The 15,089-nt window shown below is 46.5% G+C and overlaps 1 protein-coding gene across 1 annotated transcript in view; it reads left to right on the forward strand.

Moving 5' to 3' along the window:
- KCNB1 (potassium voltage-gated channel subfamily B member 1) overlaps positions 1 to 9,616 on the forward strand; it is a 91,175-nt gene extending 81,559 nt beyond the window's left edge. The window contains exon 2 of the mRNA XM_036244958.1: positions 1,367 to 9,616. Coding sequence (XP_036100851.1) covers positions 1,367 to 3,376 — 2,010 coding nt within the window. The 3' untranslated portion in view covers positions 3,377 to 9,616. The remainder of the gene's footprint in view (positions 1 to 1,366) is intronic.
- The last annotated feature ends 5,473 nt before the right edge of the window (positions 9,617 to 15,089 follow it).

Consider the following 15,089-nt stretch of genomic DNA (forward strand, 5'->3'; position numbering starts at 1 on the left):
TTAAGCCTCACCTAGCCAATGTGGCTCAGTGATTGAGCATTGACCCATGCACCAAGAGGTCACCAGTTCAATTCCTGGTCAGGGCACTTGCCTGGGTTGTGGGCCAAATCCCCAGTGAGTATGGCGTGGTAAGCAGGAGGCGGCCAATCGATGTTCTCTCTCATCGATGTTTCTGTCTCTCTCTCCCTCTCCCTTCCTCTCTCTCTAAAAATCAATAAAGAAAAAAATTTTTTTTTTTTTAAAAAAAAGGTAGTTAGCCATGACTCTTAGCCCCAAAAAGTCCATTGTCCCTGTGGGAAGTTAATAACATGGATCCAGGATGTCCATGTCTACCTATGAATCACCTGTAAAATTAGGTGATTGTGTGTAGCAAAAGGGCCAAAAGCTTGTATGGATTTCTAACAAAGCCTAAAGCGTTCATGCTCTGGGGTCACACTGACCCAGGTGAAAATCCTGGCACTGGAGATATAATACTTTTGGAGGATTTTATAAGAATGAAATAAGGTACCCAGGTGGTGTGGCTCAGTGGTGGAGTGTTGACCCATGCACCAAGAGGTCACCAGTTCAATTTCCAGTCAGGGCACATGCCCAGGTTGTAGGCCCAATCCCCAGTGGGGGGCATGTGAGAGGCAGCCAATCGATGTTCTCGCTCATCAATGTTTCTATTTCTCTCTCCCTTTTCCTTTTTCTCTCTCTAACATCAATAAAGAAAAAAAATTGTTTTAATTTTAAAAGAAAGAATAAAATAAGATATTGCATGGAAAGTGTTAAACACAGTGCCCAGTATACAATGAACACTCAGTAAGGGGTAACCATTGTTATTATCATTAATATCGTGTCTATTGTTACTATAATTAGTATCATGTCTTGAAAGCAGTCCCCACCCCATAGTAGTGATGAACCACTGGCCTAGCTCATGAGTCAGCAGACTATGATCTGCAAGTCAAATTCAGTTCACTGCCTCTTTTTGTCAGTAGTTTTATTGAAACACATCTACACACATTCATTTATTTAATTATCTAAGGCTTCTTCCATGCTACAACTGCAGTGTTGAGTAGTTGCAACAAATAATTCATGGATTTCAAAGCCTAAAATATTTATTATCTGGCCCTTCATTGAAAAAAATTACCAACCCCTGGGCTAGATGATTAGCTTTAAAACATTTCAATTCTTTGAACTGGTTTCCACATCTGTACAATAAATGGATTTGAATAAATCATCTTTTTAGCTTAACCAACCAGTCATTAAGTGACTAGTGAGATGTCAAATGCTCCTGAATGTTGAAGAGCACCCTATAGACTCAGAGTATTAGAGTGATCACCCTGCTGGTGGTTGATAACTAAATCCCACTCTCTTCTCCTCACAGATCCTTGCCATAATTTCCATAATGTTCATCGTCCTCTCTACCATCGCCCTGTCACTCAACACGCTGCCTGAACTACAGAGCCTTGATGAGTTTGGCCAGAGCACAGACAACCCCCAGCTGGCCCACGTGGAGGCTGTATGCATTGCATGGTTCACCATGGAATACCTGCTGCGGTTCCTCTCCTCACCCAAGAAGTGGAAGTTCTTCAAGGGCCCACTCAACGCCATTGACTTGTTGGCTATCCTGCCATACTATGTTACCATCTTCCTCACCGAATCCAACAAGAGTGTGCTGCAGTTCCAGAATGTTCGCCGTGTGGTCCAGATCTTCCGCATAATGCGTATTCTCCGCATCCTTAAGCTCGCACGCCACTCCACTGGCCTTCAGTCTTTGGGCTTCACCCTGCGGCGGAGCTACAATGAGCTGGGCTTGCTCATTCTCTTTCTTGCCATGGGCATCATGATCTTCTCTAGCCTTGTCTTCTTTGCAGAGAAGGATGAGGAGGACACCAAGTTCAAAAGCATCCCAGCCTCTTTCTGGTGGGCTACTATTACCATGACTACTGTTGGGTATGGAGACATCTACCCCAAAACTCTCCTGGGGAAAATTGTGGGGGGGCTCTGCTGCATCGCAGGGGTCCTGGTGATTGCTCTTCCCATCCCCATCATTGTCAACAACTTCTCTGAGTTCTATAAGGAGCAGAAGAGGCAGGAGAAAGCAATCAAGCGGAGAGAGGCTCTGGAGAGAGCCAAGAGGAATGGCAGCATTGTGTCCATGAACATGAAAGATGCTTTTGCCCGAAGCATTGAGATGATGGACATTGTGGTGGAGAAAAATGGAGAGAATATGGGTAAGAAAGACAAAATACAAGATAACCACTTGTCACCCAACAAATGGAAATGGACAAAGAGGACACTGTCCGAAACCAGCTCAAGCAAGTCCTTTGAAACCAAGGAGCAGGGATCCCCTGAAAAGGCCAGATCATCTTCTAGTCCTCAGCACCTGAATGTCCAGCAGTTGGAAGACATGTACAATAAGATGGCAAAGACCCAATCTCAGCCCATTCTCAATACCAAGGAATCGGCAACACAAAGCAAACCAAAGGAAGAACTTGAAATGGAGAGTATCCCCAGCCCCATAGCCCCTCTGCCCACTCACACAGAAGGGGTCATAGACATGAGAAGCATGTCGAGCATTGATAGCTTCATTAGCTGTGCCACAGACTTCCCTGAGACCACCAGATTCTCCCACAGCCCTTTGGCATCACTCCCTAGCAAGACTGGGGGCAGCATGGCCCCAGAGATGGGCTGGCGAGGAGCTCTGGGCACCAGTGGCTGTAGGTTTGTGGAAGCCAACCCTACCCCTGTTGCCAGTCATCACTCTACTTTCCTCATTGAGAGTCCCAAGAGTTCCATGAAGACCAACAACCCCTTGAAGCTCCGAGCACTTAAAGTCAACTTCATGGAGGGTGAACCCAGTCCATTAGTCCCCATTCTGGGGATGTACCATGACCCTCTCAGGAACCGGGGGGCTGCTGCAGCTGCTGTCGCTGGACTGGAGTGTGCCACACTCTTGGACAGGTCTGTGCTGAGTCCAGAGTCCTCCATCTACACCACAGCAAGTGCTAGGACACCCCCCCGGTCACCTGAGAAACACACAGCAATAGCATTCAACTTCGAAGCAGGTATCCACCAGTACATTGATGCAGACACAGATGATGAGGGGCAGGTGCTGTACAGTGTGGACTCCAGCCCTCCCAAGAGCCTCCCTGGGAGCACCAGTCCCAAGTTCAGTGTCGGAACAAGAGCAGAGAAGAACCACTTTGAAAGTTCCCCCTTACCCACCTCTCCCAAGTTCTTAAGGCATAACTGTATTTACTCTACAGAAGCATTGACTGGAAAAGCCCCCAGTGGTCAGGAAAAGTGCAAACTCGAGAACCATATCTCCCCCGATGTCCGGGTGTTGCCAGGGGGAGGAGCCCATGGAAGCACACGGGATCAGAGCATCTGAACTACCCCATGTGGAGGAGAGACTCTGGTGAGGTCCAAAGAGGAGTGCTGCTCAGCTCACCTGCCACAGAGCTTTTCTGCATGAACTCTAAAGCAGAAAGGCTCTGCAAAGCCCCTAGAAAGAAGAGAGACTCCAGAGAAAGCTCCCTATGACCTTGAGAGCCATGGCAGGGCCATTGGAATGAAATTGGCGAAGCCATAGGACATGGCGCCTCCTTGTAACAACTCCACTGCCCTCTTTGGGAGATGACATGAGCAGAACTCACAGCCACCACTACCACATTCTAAACATAGCCAAGGCCACCTGTTCCCCATTCTTCTCTCATGACTCTCCATCACACACCTCTGATCCCTCCTGGCTTCGGCCGGAGAAGGATGCTGGAACACGTGGCTGGTATTGAAAAAGTGAGTTGACCAATTTGGTTTGGGTGTTGCCTGGCCACCTCTAGAAACTCCTGTCTATCACCTTCTGGATGGATCCCACTGTTAGAAGGCGTCCAGGGAATGCTTGTGTCTTGGAGAAATCTCTGCGCTATAAGCCACAAACCCGGCGCAAAATCCTACTCAAAAGTCTCCATTAACTTCAGTATTTCGTAGTACCTGAGATGTTATTTTGAGATACTATCAGGGTGAGTTGTACCACTTGTACTCAATTCTAATTGCCCCCTGGCGATCTGGGAAGGGTTCTGAAGGCGGGCACTCAGCCAACAGTGTGAACTCTGAACGTTGCTTTAGGGTTGTAGAGGGAAAACGTTTTCTGTGCATCACTAGTGTAGGCTCAAAAGATATGCAAGTGTCAAACATGCAAAAGAAATAGCGTATTCAAAGAGACTATGCTACTGAAGAACAGAATAAAATCAGATTTTTTTTTACCTGCAAAAACGAAAGGAGAAAAAATCCCCAATTGAAACGCCCTGTTCAGACTTTTGAATACTTCCTGCTGTGGCAGGGAAAGCATCTACTATAATAGAAATTCTTTTTTTGTTTCCTGTGGTATTCAAGTTTTTTAAAAAGTTAAAATAAAAAGCACTTTATGTTTTTCAAAAATAGGTTCTACCAGGGACAGTGTCACCATCTTGCACTTTAAAAGAAGCACTATTTCCCATGGGCCACTTTTTGGGACTGTAGTCAGGTTGTTGCTACGTGCCTGTGTCTGGCCACAGTGGGTGATATTGTGCTGGTATTGCTGTCTGCCATGTCAAAGTCTGTGGGCGCCTTCCCTGTCCCTCTGAAGCTTCCCTTAAGCCCCCTGGCAAGGAAGGGTGCCTGGCCCTTGAGTGTGGCCTCTCATAAAGTCAAGTGTACAGGAAACAGGCGCATCTCAGAAGAAGACAGTAGATGGTTGGGCATTGGGTGTTTTACTCTGTTCTCTTGTCAACCAACTGTTGGTGTGTTCTCAGTGTCACAGTCTGTGTTAAAAGCTCAGCTCTCCTTTCTGTAGCCATCAATGCAGCCCATGCAGACAAAAAGCAATAAGTATTTGTGTGCATCGTGAGCGGTTCTAGTACACTACTTGGTGTTGGTGTTCCTGTCCCAATTTGGTGCACCGGCATTGGTCTGCTTGATTTCAGCCTGACAGCATGGTGTTGCTGGCTGTCCCTCGGTTCGGTAACATTGGGTTGAGCCGCTGGTTAGCATGATGCCATGCTGTTGGCCCATCTGTCAGTAAAGATGACATGTTATTGATCTGCCTGTTTTTAGTGCAATGGACTAATACAATTTTGATGGATGATGTCCCAAATACAATAGTGTATATCTGTCAGTCATCAATTGTGACAGGCACACGTCTTCCTGGTGGAACAAAACATGGTGTTGTTCAGCTGTCCTTCGTACAATGTGATTGATCTGCCTGTTACTACAATGGCATGATCCACCTGTCAGTACACAGATATCACAGAGTCGTTCTGCCTGCCCTCCACACAATGGCATGAGGTCGGGCCACCTGTCCCAGGTATGATGACATGGGGTCATTCCACCCCCCTCAGAAATGTGTGTTCTTTGCTGAATATGCACCTGATTCACATTGCTTCTCGGCCTCTCCAAGGACTGTGGATCCCTCCAAGTGGGGACGGTCCTGTCCTTTGCTGCATTAACAAAGAAAATGTGTGCCGGAGTATCTTGACTCCGCCCAAGTATCTTCAGAGTACTCTGGAAGCAAATGCAAAGGGACTTAAGAATGAGGTCATCCTGTGCTAGTGACACACCAGAGAGAGGAAGCAGCAGTGCTCCCCGGGGGCTCTGCAGCGTGGGCCGGGGCCCACGAGGAATGGCCGCGGAAAGTCCTCCCTGGACCATCTCATGTGTCTCTTTGTTTTCATCACCATTTACGTCCGCCATCAGCACAAATGTGAAAATTCAGGGAAAACAAACAAATGCTTTTTGATAAAAGTAAATAGTTGTGATTTCTGATTCAGATATTTTTAGAGCTGATGCTATCTGTAAAAATTAATAATAATGATATAGTCTATTTTACATATCAGGAAAGCGAACATGTTTAAATATAGCCATATATAGTGAGAAGGAACTTACCACCCCTTCTTCAAATCAAAGCATTTCATCTGTTGGTTGAAGCAGACAAGAAGTGTACAGATTGGAAATTCTTTCTTTTCTTTTCTTTTCTTTTTTAAACTAATAACCAATTGGTGCAACTCTCCTTGTAACCAAAGGCCCTTTCTGCCTTGTGTGGTCACGCAGGACCTGGCCCTTCCTTCCTCGTGTGTTTTGTCTGACCTAAAAGTAGCATTTTATCGAGTCACTTTTGAAGGACGAATTCAGAAGTATCATGAAGAACCTACCTTTTCAGGCTGAATAGCCGGATCCTATAGAGTTCTTATAGAAACAGAATAATTGAAACTCAGCATATACTATGCTTAGAAAGTATTGTGTTCTATTTTGGTTTTTTCTTTTTCCTGTATATGTATCATGGGAATATAGCTTTTACCCTGTGCCCGATGCAAAATAGAGTGCTGTGAGTTTACCCAGGCCCCCACCTGCCAAAAAGGAACATACTGAGATTTTTCATACGTGTACATTCTACCTGTACCTGTGTACATGCACTAGGAAATCTACCCACGAGTCTCCACTGAGAAGCTAACCTTGACCAATGGGTGTTGATGGAGGAGAGGAAAGCGATGGTTTCGAAGCAGATACCACTTTACCTTGGTGGTCCATGTCCCACCCATTCCTGAACCAATGAAAGCGTGGGAAAAAACAAGTCAACCCAAAGAAACGAAACTAGGGGCTGGAGGAGGACGGATGCCTGGTCCCTTTGGCAAACTCAGTGAGACTCATCCAGAACCCAGCTGAACTTGACTTCCAACTTCCACCATTATCAGAAAGGGCTAGGGACCAGGTCGCTTTGCATCCCAGTCACACAGGGGGAGAGTCTGTGACCAGCGGAGAGAGGTGGGCACGCTCTGGAGGAGTCCGTTTCTTCACCTTTTTCTCTTTGGTAAAGAAGAACAACAGGGCTTCGGTGCAGTAGATTTCTCGGTGCCTTCTTTAGGAATTTTATCTTAAGCACACTTAGTGGGGGGAGGGGGGGGAGAACATTTGTTCCTGCGAAGCCCCTTCTCTAAAAACACTGGGGGTCAAGAACGAGGAGTGAGATGGGGAACAGCAAATCCTGAGTCCATTTCCTTTCCACCCGCCTGGCTTGTCCCTGAGAATCGCTGGCAATACAAACCTCTGCAAACTGATTCCAGACCTCTCGTCCACCGTGTCTTAGCAACCGTAGCCTCGCCTCTGCCCTTCCTCCTAATAAGATCCACCTTTCTAAGGAGAAAAAAAACACACACAGCAGTATTCTCTTCTGTAGAGCTGTAATGTATTGTTGATGTTTGTAACTATTGTATATCTCTGTCTTGCTCCAAGTCACGGCTGGAGTGTCTAATCCACGGGCAAGGGGGAATTTAAAATTCACCAGAGAAGGGTCACTAAAGCCAGGTGTCTAGCCCTCTCCTTTCCTTATTTCTCTGCCAGCTGGTCCCAGGCTTCAGTCTCCAAAGGAACTTTGAATCAAACGGGAGTGCGTTGAAACACCTCTAAGATTCTTTTGGAAAAGGACTTTTTCTGTGGCTAGGAAGCTGGCAGGAGAAAGAAGGGGGCTCACCTGTGTCCCCCAGCAGGACAGTGGAGAGCCTCCGGCCCTGAGCTGAACTTTTCTTGCCTCTCACTGCTTATGTGACAGCATCCAAATGCTTTCAATCAGCCAGAGTCACCCGAAGCAGCCCTGACTACACCCAGAAGTAAGAGTTACCTGTGCATTTTCTGATGCCATTTTTCTGGCTCTAGAAGACTCTGATGTGTGACTACATCATAGGTTGTTCATGCATCTCAGAGTAGTCTATTTTTCTGTCCAGATACATATATGTATTTTCAGCAAATTTACAATAGGGCCGTTGAGTCTCATTTCTTTTGTGATACAGAATAACATTTCAGGAGGTTTGTTGCTGGTCAGTATCATAGCTGATATTTTCCGGTGGTTCTCATTTACTCCCACTGTCCCTTGGGCTGCTTTTTTTTTTTTTTCTTCCTTTTGATTCTGAATTTCTGGGGAGTGGGAAAAGACTTTAGGGTCTGCCTTCCTCATGCAGGCATTTCCTGACACTAGACCTGGAGTCTGTTGACACTGTTACTTTCTTCACTCTGTCTGTGTTTCTCTTAGTCGCTGTTCTTAAGAATCCAGGGCACAGGTGCAGGCTTGAGAGCAGAGGATGGAATGTGGGCTGGTTTCACTTATTCCCACACACCTGTGGAGAGCTGAGGGGGCTGACTTTTCTCATCCCCAAAGATTCTGGAACCAAAAATCTCGTGCAGTCAAACATCCCACTGGCAACTCTGAGATCCAGGACATACCCAAGCTCCTCCTGGCTGGCCTGTGGCCACGTCCAGTGCTCTGCTCCCTATAACACCAATTGGATCTGAAAGACGGAGCGTTTTCTGGTTCCTGAGAACCTTGGAGAACATGCTGGGCTTCAGATCTCATCAACGTTTTATCAGTTCTTCTTGTCACTCCCTTGCCAGCAACCTCACCAAGAAACAGTGGCCGGCCAGGCCTGCAGCCAAGCCCTAAGGAGACATGTACCCAGAATCTGCCATCTCATCTCCCCTTCCCTTGGCAGCTGCTGGCTTCACAGAGCCAGGGATTCGTGGCAAAGGCAGCTTCCACTACTCTGGGCCTCAGGGAGTTTCTGTCCTGTCCTGATCATCAATTCCACCAGGTGGTTTCCAGCTCACAAAGCAGGATCTTCAGCAGAAAGTGGTTTTTCCATCCATCAGCTCATGCAGGAAGATGAAGAAAGCTCAGATCATCTCCAACTTGCATTCATTTAGGTTTTCATATCCCACCTCCCTCACTGCCAGCTTTAGGGCTCCCACCTCTGCCCAAATCAGAGATCTGAGCCACGTCAGGACCCCCCGACAGCAGTGAACCACCTCCCTTGGAACAACCCCAAGAGGAAACCAATCCGAGTATGAATCTATTATTCGGGACTAAGACCCTAATCAAAGTTTTCCCACCCCACAAATTCCTGGTAATCTGGTTTGTACCAGAGCCAAACAGAACAGGCAAGATTTGTTAAAACTTCTGCACAAGAACAAAAATAAAAGGTGTTTTTTTTCCCCCCAGTAATTTGCTAGGTTTGATGCCCAGAGAAGCAAACAACCTCGCCTGTGGCTGTTTTGAACTAGAAAGAGGTTGTATAGTTTGGTTATCCTTGCACTGTCCCTGATATCGTCTTAGCCTGGAATTTCTTGGGAACTCCCCACAATTCCAACTTGAAGAAATGGATTTGGGAGGGGCTCTGTTGATGGAGCAGCCCCTCACCTTCACCTCTAACTCTAACTCTTCGGTCCTCCCCACAAAGATTCTGAAAAGACCTAAAGGCTGGCCAGGATGGGGTGGAGTGGGGCAGTCCACCCTGAGAAGAAATCACCTACCTGCAGGATGGCTGCAGGTGGGTCTCTGAACACTCCTCTGGCATGAGAGGGACAGGGAGATCAATTTCAGCTCAAATTAAGAAAAGCACTTCTAGTAGGTGGGGCTGCCTAACCATGGCTCTCGATGCCATGCTGGGTAATGATCTCCGTGAGGCCACACGTGTTTAAAGAGAGGCTGGATAATGCACAAAACGAATATTGCAGAGGGACCCTACCATTGCATAGCAACTGAACTGAACAACCAGGGAAATTCTCTTTCCCCCTCTTTCTGTTTCCTGGTGTGTGTGTGTGTGTGTGTGTGTGTGTGTGTGTGTGTGTGTGTGAAGGTGGTTTGAACCTCAGGGTACAGACTCAAGTCACCAAGGCAAAGGCAAGGAGTGATGTTACCAGGAACTCAAATGTTAGAATTTGGAGCTTTCCAAGGGAGTTCTAGGTTGGGAAGGCGGCACAGGATACCCTGTTCCCTGCACTTCATATCTTGGACAATTTCAACGACCCTGTTGATCACCGATCCAACCACCTCTAGTGGTGCCCTAACAGGAACCGCAGGGGATGGGATGATGCTCATGCCACCCTCCCCAGGCCAACAAAAAAAGCAATCCCCTCTCTCACTGGCTGTCTCGCGGTGCTGAAGCCCTCTGCCCAGACCCAGTGCCCTCATAGGCCTGAGGGCTTCTGTACAAAAGACACAATTATCTTTTCCCACTAGGCAGCTGCCTAAGGATCCCCTGTGAGGCTCTGTGCTGAAGGAATAGTTCCAAAAGGGCTCTTTTTTTCTGGCAAATAAAACAGGAAATCCCATTCAAATCCTTTGGGGTGTTTTGTTTGTTGTTTGTTTGTTTTTTATTGAATTCACTGGGGTGACATTGGTTAATAGAATTACATAGGTTTTAGGTGTACAATTCCATAATACATCATCTGTATATTGTGTTGTGTGTTCACCACCCCAAGTCAAGTTCATTCAAATCCTTGAAAGTCCCTACCCAATGAAGTTAAATCCAGAAGGGCCAAAAGAGAGAGGCAGCTGTAATCCAGTTTTATAGCAAGACAAGTCTTCGACTGCCTCCAGGCAGAATGCCATCTCCCACATCTGTAGCCCCTTCCCAACATCTGGATCCTGAATTCCTCAAGCAGAGCATTTGACAAAAGGGTTTTAAAGTCCCCCTTAATCTGTGTGTGGTGGGTTTGGAGGAGGTGGAGCTTCATGCTCAGGGTGACTTCAAATCCAGGCAGTCTTGGGTTGTTTTATCACAAGGTAGAACAGGATATGTTTGCATGGGTAGACCGAGCAGCTGCCAACTTCCAAGATCCCCGTGTGAGGCTCTGTCCTGAAGGAAAAGCTCAGGTTAGTGTCTGCAATGACATGACAATCCTGAAAAATGAAGGAAACTCCCAATTCTGTCCCATTAGGATGCTCTCAAAGGTCATGTATTGATCACCCCACCCTGCTGGCCTCCCTGAGCTAATCCAGGTTTGGAAAAGGAAGGAAGCACAGAAGATGCCCCAGAGGTTTGGACTTCTCTGTGGCTTGGCTCATGGCCCCTGGTCTTCCCTGGGGCTTTGGGCTCTCTCTCTTACATGACCTTGACCTCTGAGCTCCATGTGCCTGGTGGGTGGGGAAGAGGAAAATCAGCAGCTGCTGGGCTGGCAGCTGGCCCTTTGCTCTCCAGACCATCCCTGGCTTTAACCCAAGGTCAAAGACTGGGAACACCACTTTCTGTACCAGGAACTCAGGGTTACCCCCCAATGTATGCCCTTGGCACATAGTGGTCACCCAACCTGTGTTTTCGAGTGAGTGAATGTGTAAATGATTGACTTCTGAGTGAATGAATGACAAGTGAATGTGTGAGTAAATAGAGGAATTTATTTGTTCTTACCTGGCTTGAGATATTGCTAACTGGGAAGGAAGGAGAAATGGGGGGCCCCTCCCTTTAAAGCCCATAACCGTCCCACCAACACCATCTGCTCTTTGACTCAATTGGGGACCAAGATGATGTCCAAATGTGACACTTGTCTGCCCTAAGGACCATGGCCTTCTCAGAACTACACTTCCAGGGGCCTCATGGGGCAGCCGCAGCTCCCTTCCTATTCTGCTCTGCATTTTCAGCCTCGAGTTCTAGCTCAGCTCACACATAGCCCATGGAGAGATCACAGAGTGGTTTGCCAATGGGCAAAACCAAGAATCCGAAGTAGGGGTTTCCCCTGGTCCGGAACTTGCTGGGGGCAGGAGTGTGGGAGCTGATATCTGGAAACTGGATCGCATTCCCTGAGCCATGAGAGTCCAGCTGGAAAGAGGGCCAGCCTGTCGTCCAGCTTTTACAGCCAAAGGTCTTCCTTCGTTCTGAGCCCCAACACCCCCATGGTAGCATGTGCCCCATCCCATTAGCTAAGGCCCTCTGTCTCTCCCAGGAACTGAGGTGTGAAGTTGAGGCTTTTATGCCGGCAAAGCCATTCTGATCGCCCCACCCATGATGTGGGCCAACCCAATCACATTAGCCATAAATGACCAATATCCTTAGCTGCTCTTTTCTCGGGGTCGTGTTCTTGGATCCTGTTCATCTCTGGTCAGTTGACATCTCTAGTCCTTCCTGTGAAGGTGAAAGTGAGCATTACACAGACACAGACCCACACACTGACAAGGAAACCAATCAACAAAAAAAATGCAGTGTCTTTTTATGCATGTGATGAGATGAAATTGTGACCTCCAGCTGCTGTCCTGTCTTGTAAAATACGTCCAAATGTTTAAGAATTTCTAAGCAAACGGTCCCTTAATGAAGTCTGCGGAGTTCAATAAAAAGGTATGGAGTAAACACGCTTGGTGGAGTTTGTTTTGTTTCCTAGAGGGCATGGAAGCCAGAGGCGTGAAGATCTGCAAGGGAGGCTGAACTGGGGGACTTGGAGAGGCAGCTCTGGCTGTTTCTCGTTACCTGAAAGAGAGAGTATGAAAATGTCAGCCCTGGCCGGTTTGGCTCAGCGGTTAGAGCGTCGGCCTGCGGTCCCGAGAGACCCGGGTTCGGTTCCCGCTAAGGGCACGTACCTCGGTTGCAGTTTGTCCCCGGCCCTGGTTGGTCGTGCGGGTGGCAGCCACTCGATGTGTCCCTTTCACGTCGATGTTTCTCTCTCTCTCTCCCTTTCTCTCTCTCCCTCCCACTCTATCTGTACAAAAAATGGAAAAATATTCTCGGGTGAGGATAAAAAAAAAAATAATAATAATAAAAAAAAAAAAAGAAAGAAAATGTCAATGGTTTGCCATCCCAATGTGCAAGGAGTAGTGACCCACCCCATGCTGTGCTCATGGACCAAAGCCCTAATTCCAGGCATTTGGCTCTCCTGTCAGTGACACCTGGGTATTCTTGACCTTACTGTCTCTCTTTCATAAAGATGTCTCACAGTGCCTGTAGAGACCACACACTCAGCTCTCACAATCCATCCCTCTCTCTGCTTCATTGTTCTCCATGACACTTACCACCTCTGAAACAATATATTGTATCTATTTATTTTATTTATTGTTTGCCTCCCTCCAATAGAACATAAATTTGGAAACTAAAAAGCAAAGAGAACAAAGACTGGAAAAAAGAAAAAGAAACCAGAACAGAATATCTAAGTACTGTGAACGTGCGGGTGTGTTTGTTTTGCTTTGTTTTATTTTGCCCTAAATAATAATATACCACATACACTGATCTGCACTTCACTTTCCTCATTTCATACTGCGTATCTTGAAAACCATTCTGTATTAATGCACAAGGAGCTTCCTCGTTCTTTTGTAAGCCTACGTCATGTCCTGTTGTACATAGTAATCGCTGGTCTCCCACAGCTGAACGTTCAGGTTGCTTCCAAACTTTGGCTATGACAGAGCTGAAATGAATGGGCTGTCAGCGGTTCCTAGGGGCTCTGCCTTCGAAATAGATCTGGAATCTGTACTTCTTGCCCCTGCCCCCGCCCCCTGCTCCCTGCCATAGCTCTGGGCCATGCCATCACTCTCTAGTGCCAAACCATTGCAGCAGCCTCCAGACCGGGCTCCCTGTTTCCACCCTGGATCCCTTTCAGGCTCTTCTCAATACAGTGGCCAGAGAGATTCTGTCAAACAGTCACTCTGATTACATCACTTCGCCATCAAAGCCTTCCAAAGGCTTCCCATCACATTTTGAATAAAATCCAAAGTCCTTGGCATGGTCTGCAAGGCGGTACATCCCTGAGCTCCTGCCTGCCTCTTTGCTTTCACCGCCCCTTCTTCCCCCTGAGGGTGCTCTGCCTCATTGTCACTGCCCCGCTCACTGTTCCTCAAACATGCCCACGTGGGCTCATCTAATGCTACCCCTTTCCAGCCCCCCTCCCAGACTCCTCTACCCTCTCTGACCACCTGCCCTTTTACTCTTTACCTCCCACACTTCCCTTCAGAGACATTGGCCACCGGTCAATTAATGCACCAAGCCACCACAGGGCCTTTGCTCTGGCTCTTTCCTCTACCTAGAACATGGCTCACTCCATCACCTCCTTCAGGTGTCACCTTCTCAGCAATCCCTTCATCTGGCGACCCTGTTTATAACAACCTACACACACACACACACACACACACACACACCCCTCAAATCTCATAATTCTTTCCCTTCCTTGCTTTATTGTTCTCCATAATGCCACCTTCTGAAACACTCTGTTGTATTTTTTTATTTTGTTTGTTTATCTCCCTCCAAAAGAATGTAAATTTCTCCTTCCAGTAGAACATGAATTCAAAAACTGAAAAGCAAAGAGAACAGAGACTGCAAAAAAAAAATTCAAGGACTGTGGGACAACTACAAAGGGTGTAACAAAACCATAATGGGAATAGAGAAAGTAACAACAGAAGTATTTGATAAAATACTGAGAAATTCAGCAAATTAATGTCAGACACCAAACCACAGATCCAGGAAGCTCGGAGAACAGTAAGTAGGATAAATGCCAAAAAAAAAACACAACTATACCTAGACATATTATAAATCAAATTACAGAAAAATCAAAGATAAGAAAAAATTCTTAAAGAAACCAGGGGAAAAAACAGGTCACCTACAGAGGAACAAAGGTAAGAAAGAATTACATCTGCTTTCTCTTCAAAACCCACGCAAGCAAGAAGACAATGGAGTGAAATACTTAAAGTGTTGAGATAAATTTAAAAAAAACACCCACCAACCTCGAATTCTATACCCTCAAAAATTATTCTTCAAAAGTAAAAGAGAAATATCAACTTTCTCAGACAAATAAAAATTGAAGGAATTTGTTGCCAGTACACCTACCTTGCAAGAAATGTTAAAAGAAGTTCTTTAAAGAAAAGGACAATGATATAGATCAGAAATCTGGATCTACATTAAAAAAGGAAGACCATCAAAGAAGGAATAAATAAAGGTAAAATAGAAACCTTTTTTCCTTATTCTTTTTTTTTATCCTCACCCGAGGACATTTTTCCATTTTTTGTGCAGATAGAGTGGGAGGGAGAGAGAGGAAGAGAGAGAGAGAGAAACATCAATGTGAAGGGACACATCGAGTGGCTGCCACCCGCACGACCAACCAGGGCCGGGGACAAACTGCAACCGAGGTACGTGCCCTTAGCGGGAACCAAACCCGGGTCTTTCTGTACCGCAGGCCGACGCTCCAACCGCTGAGCCAAACCAGCCAGGGCCCTTATTCTTAATTGATCTAACAAATAACAGTTTGTCCATAATAATACCAACAATGTGTTCAATTATGTATGCTTATGTCTATATCTTATGTATATATGTTTATGTATGTGTGTATAGATATAT

Source organism: Molossus molossus, unplaced genomic scaffold (genome assembly GCF_014108415.1).
Source record: "Molossus molossus isolate mMolMol1 unplaced genomic scaffold, mMolMol1.p scaffold_m16_p_6, whole genome shotgun sequence".
NCBI lineage: Eukaryota > Metazoa > Chordata > Mammalia > Chiroptera > Molossidae > Molossus > Molossus molossus.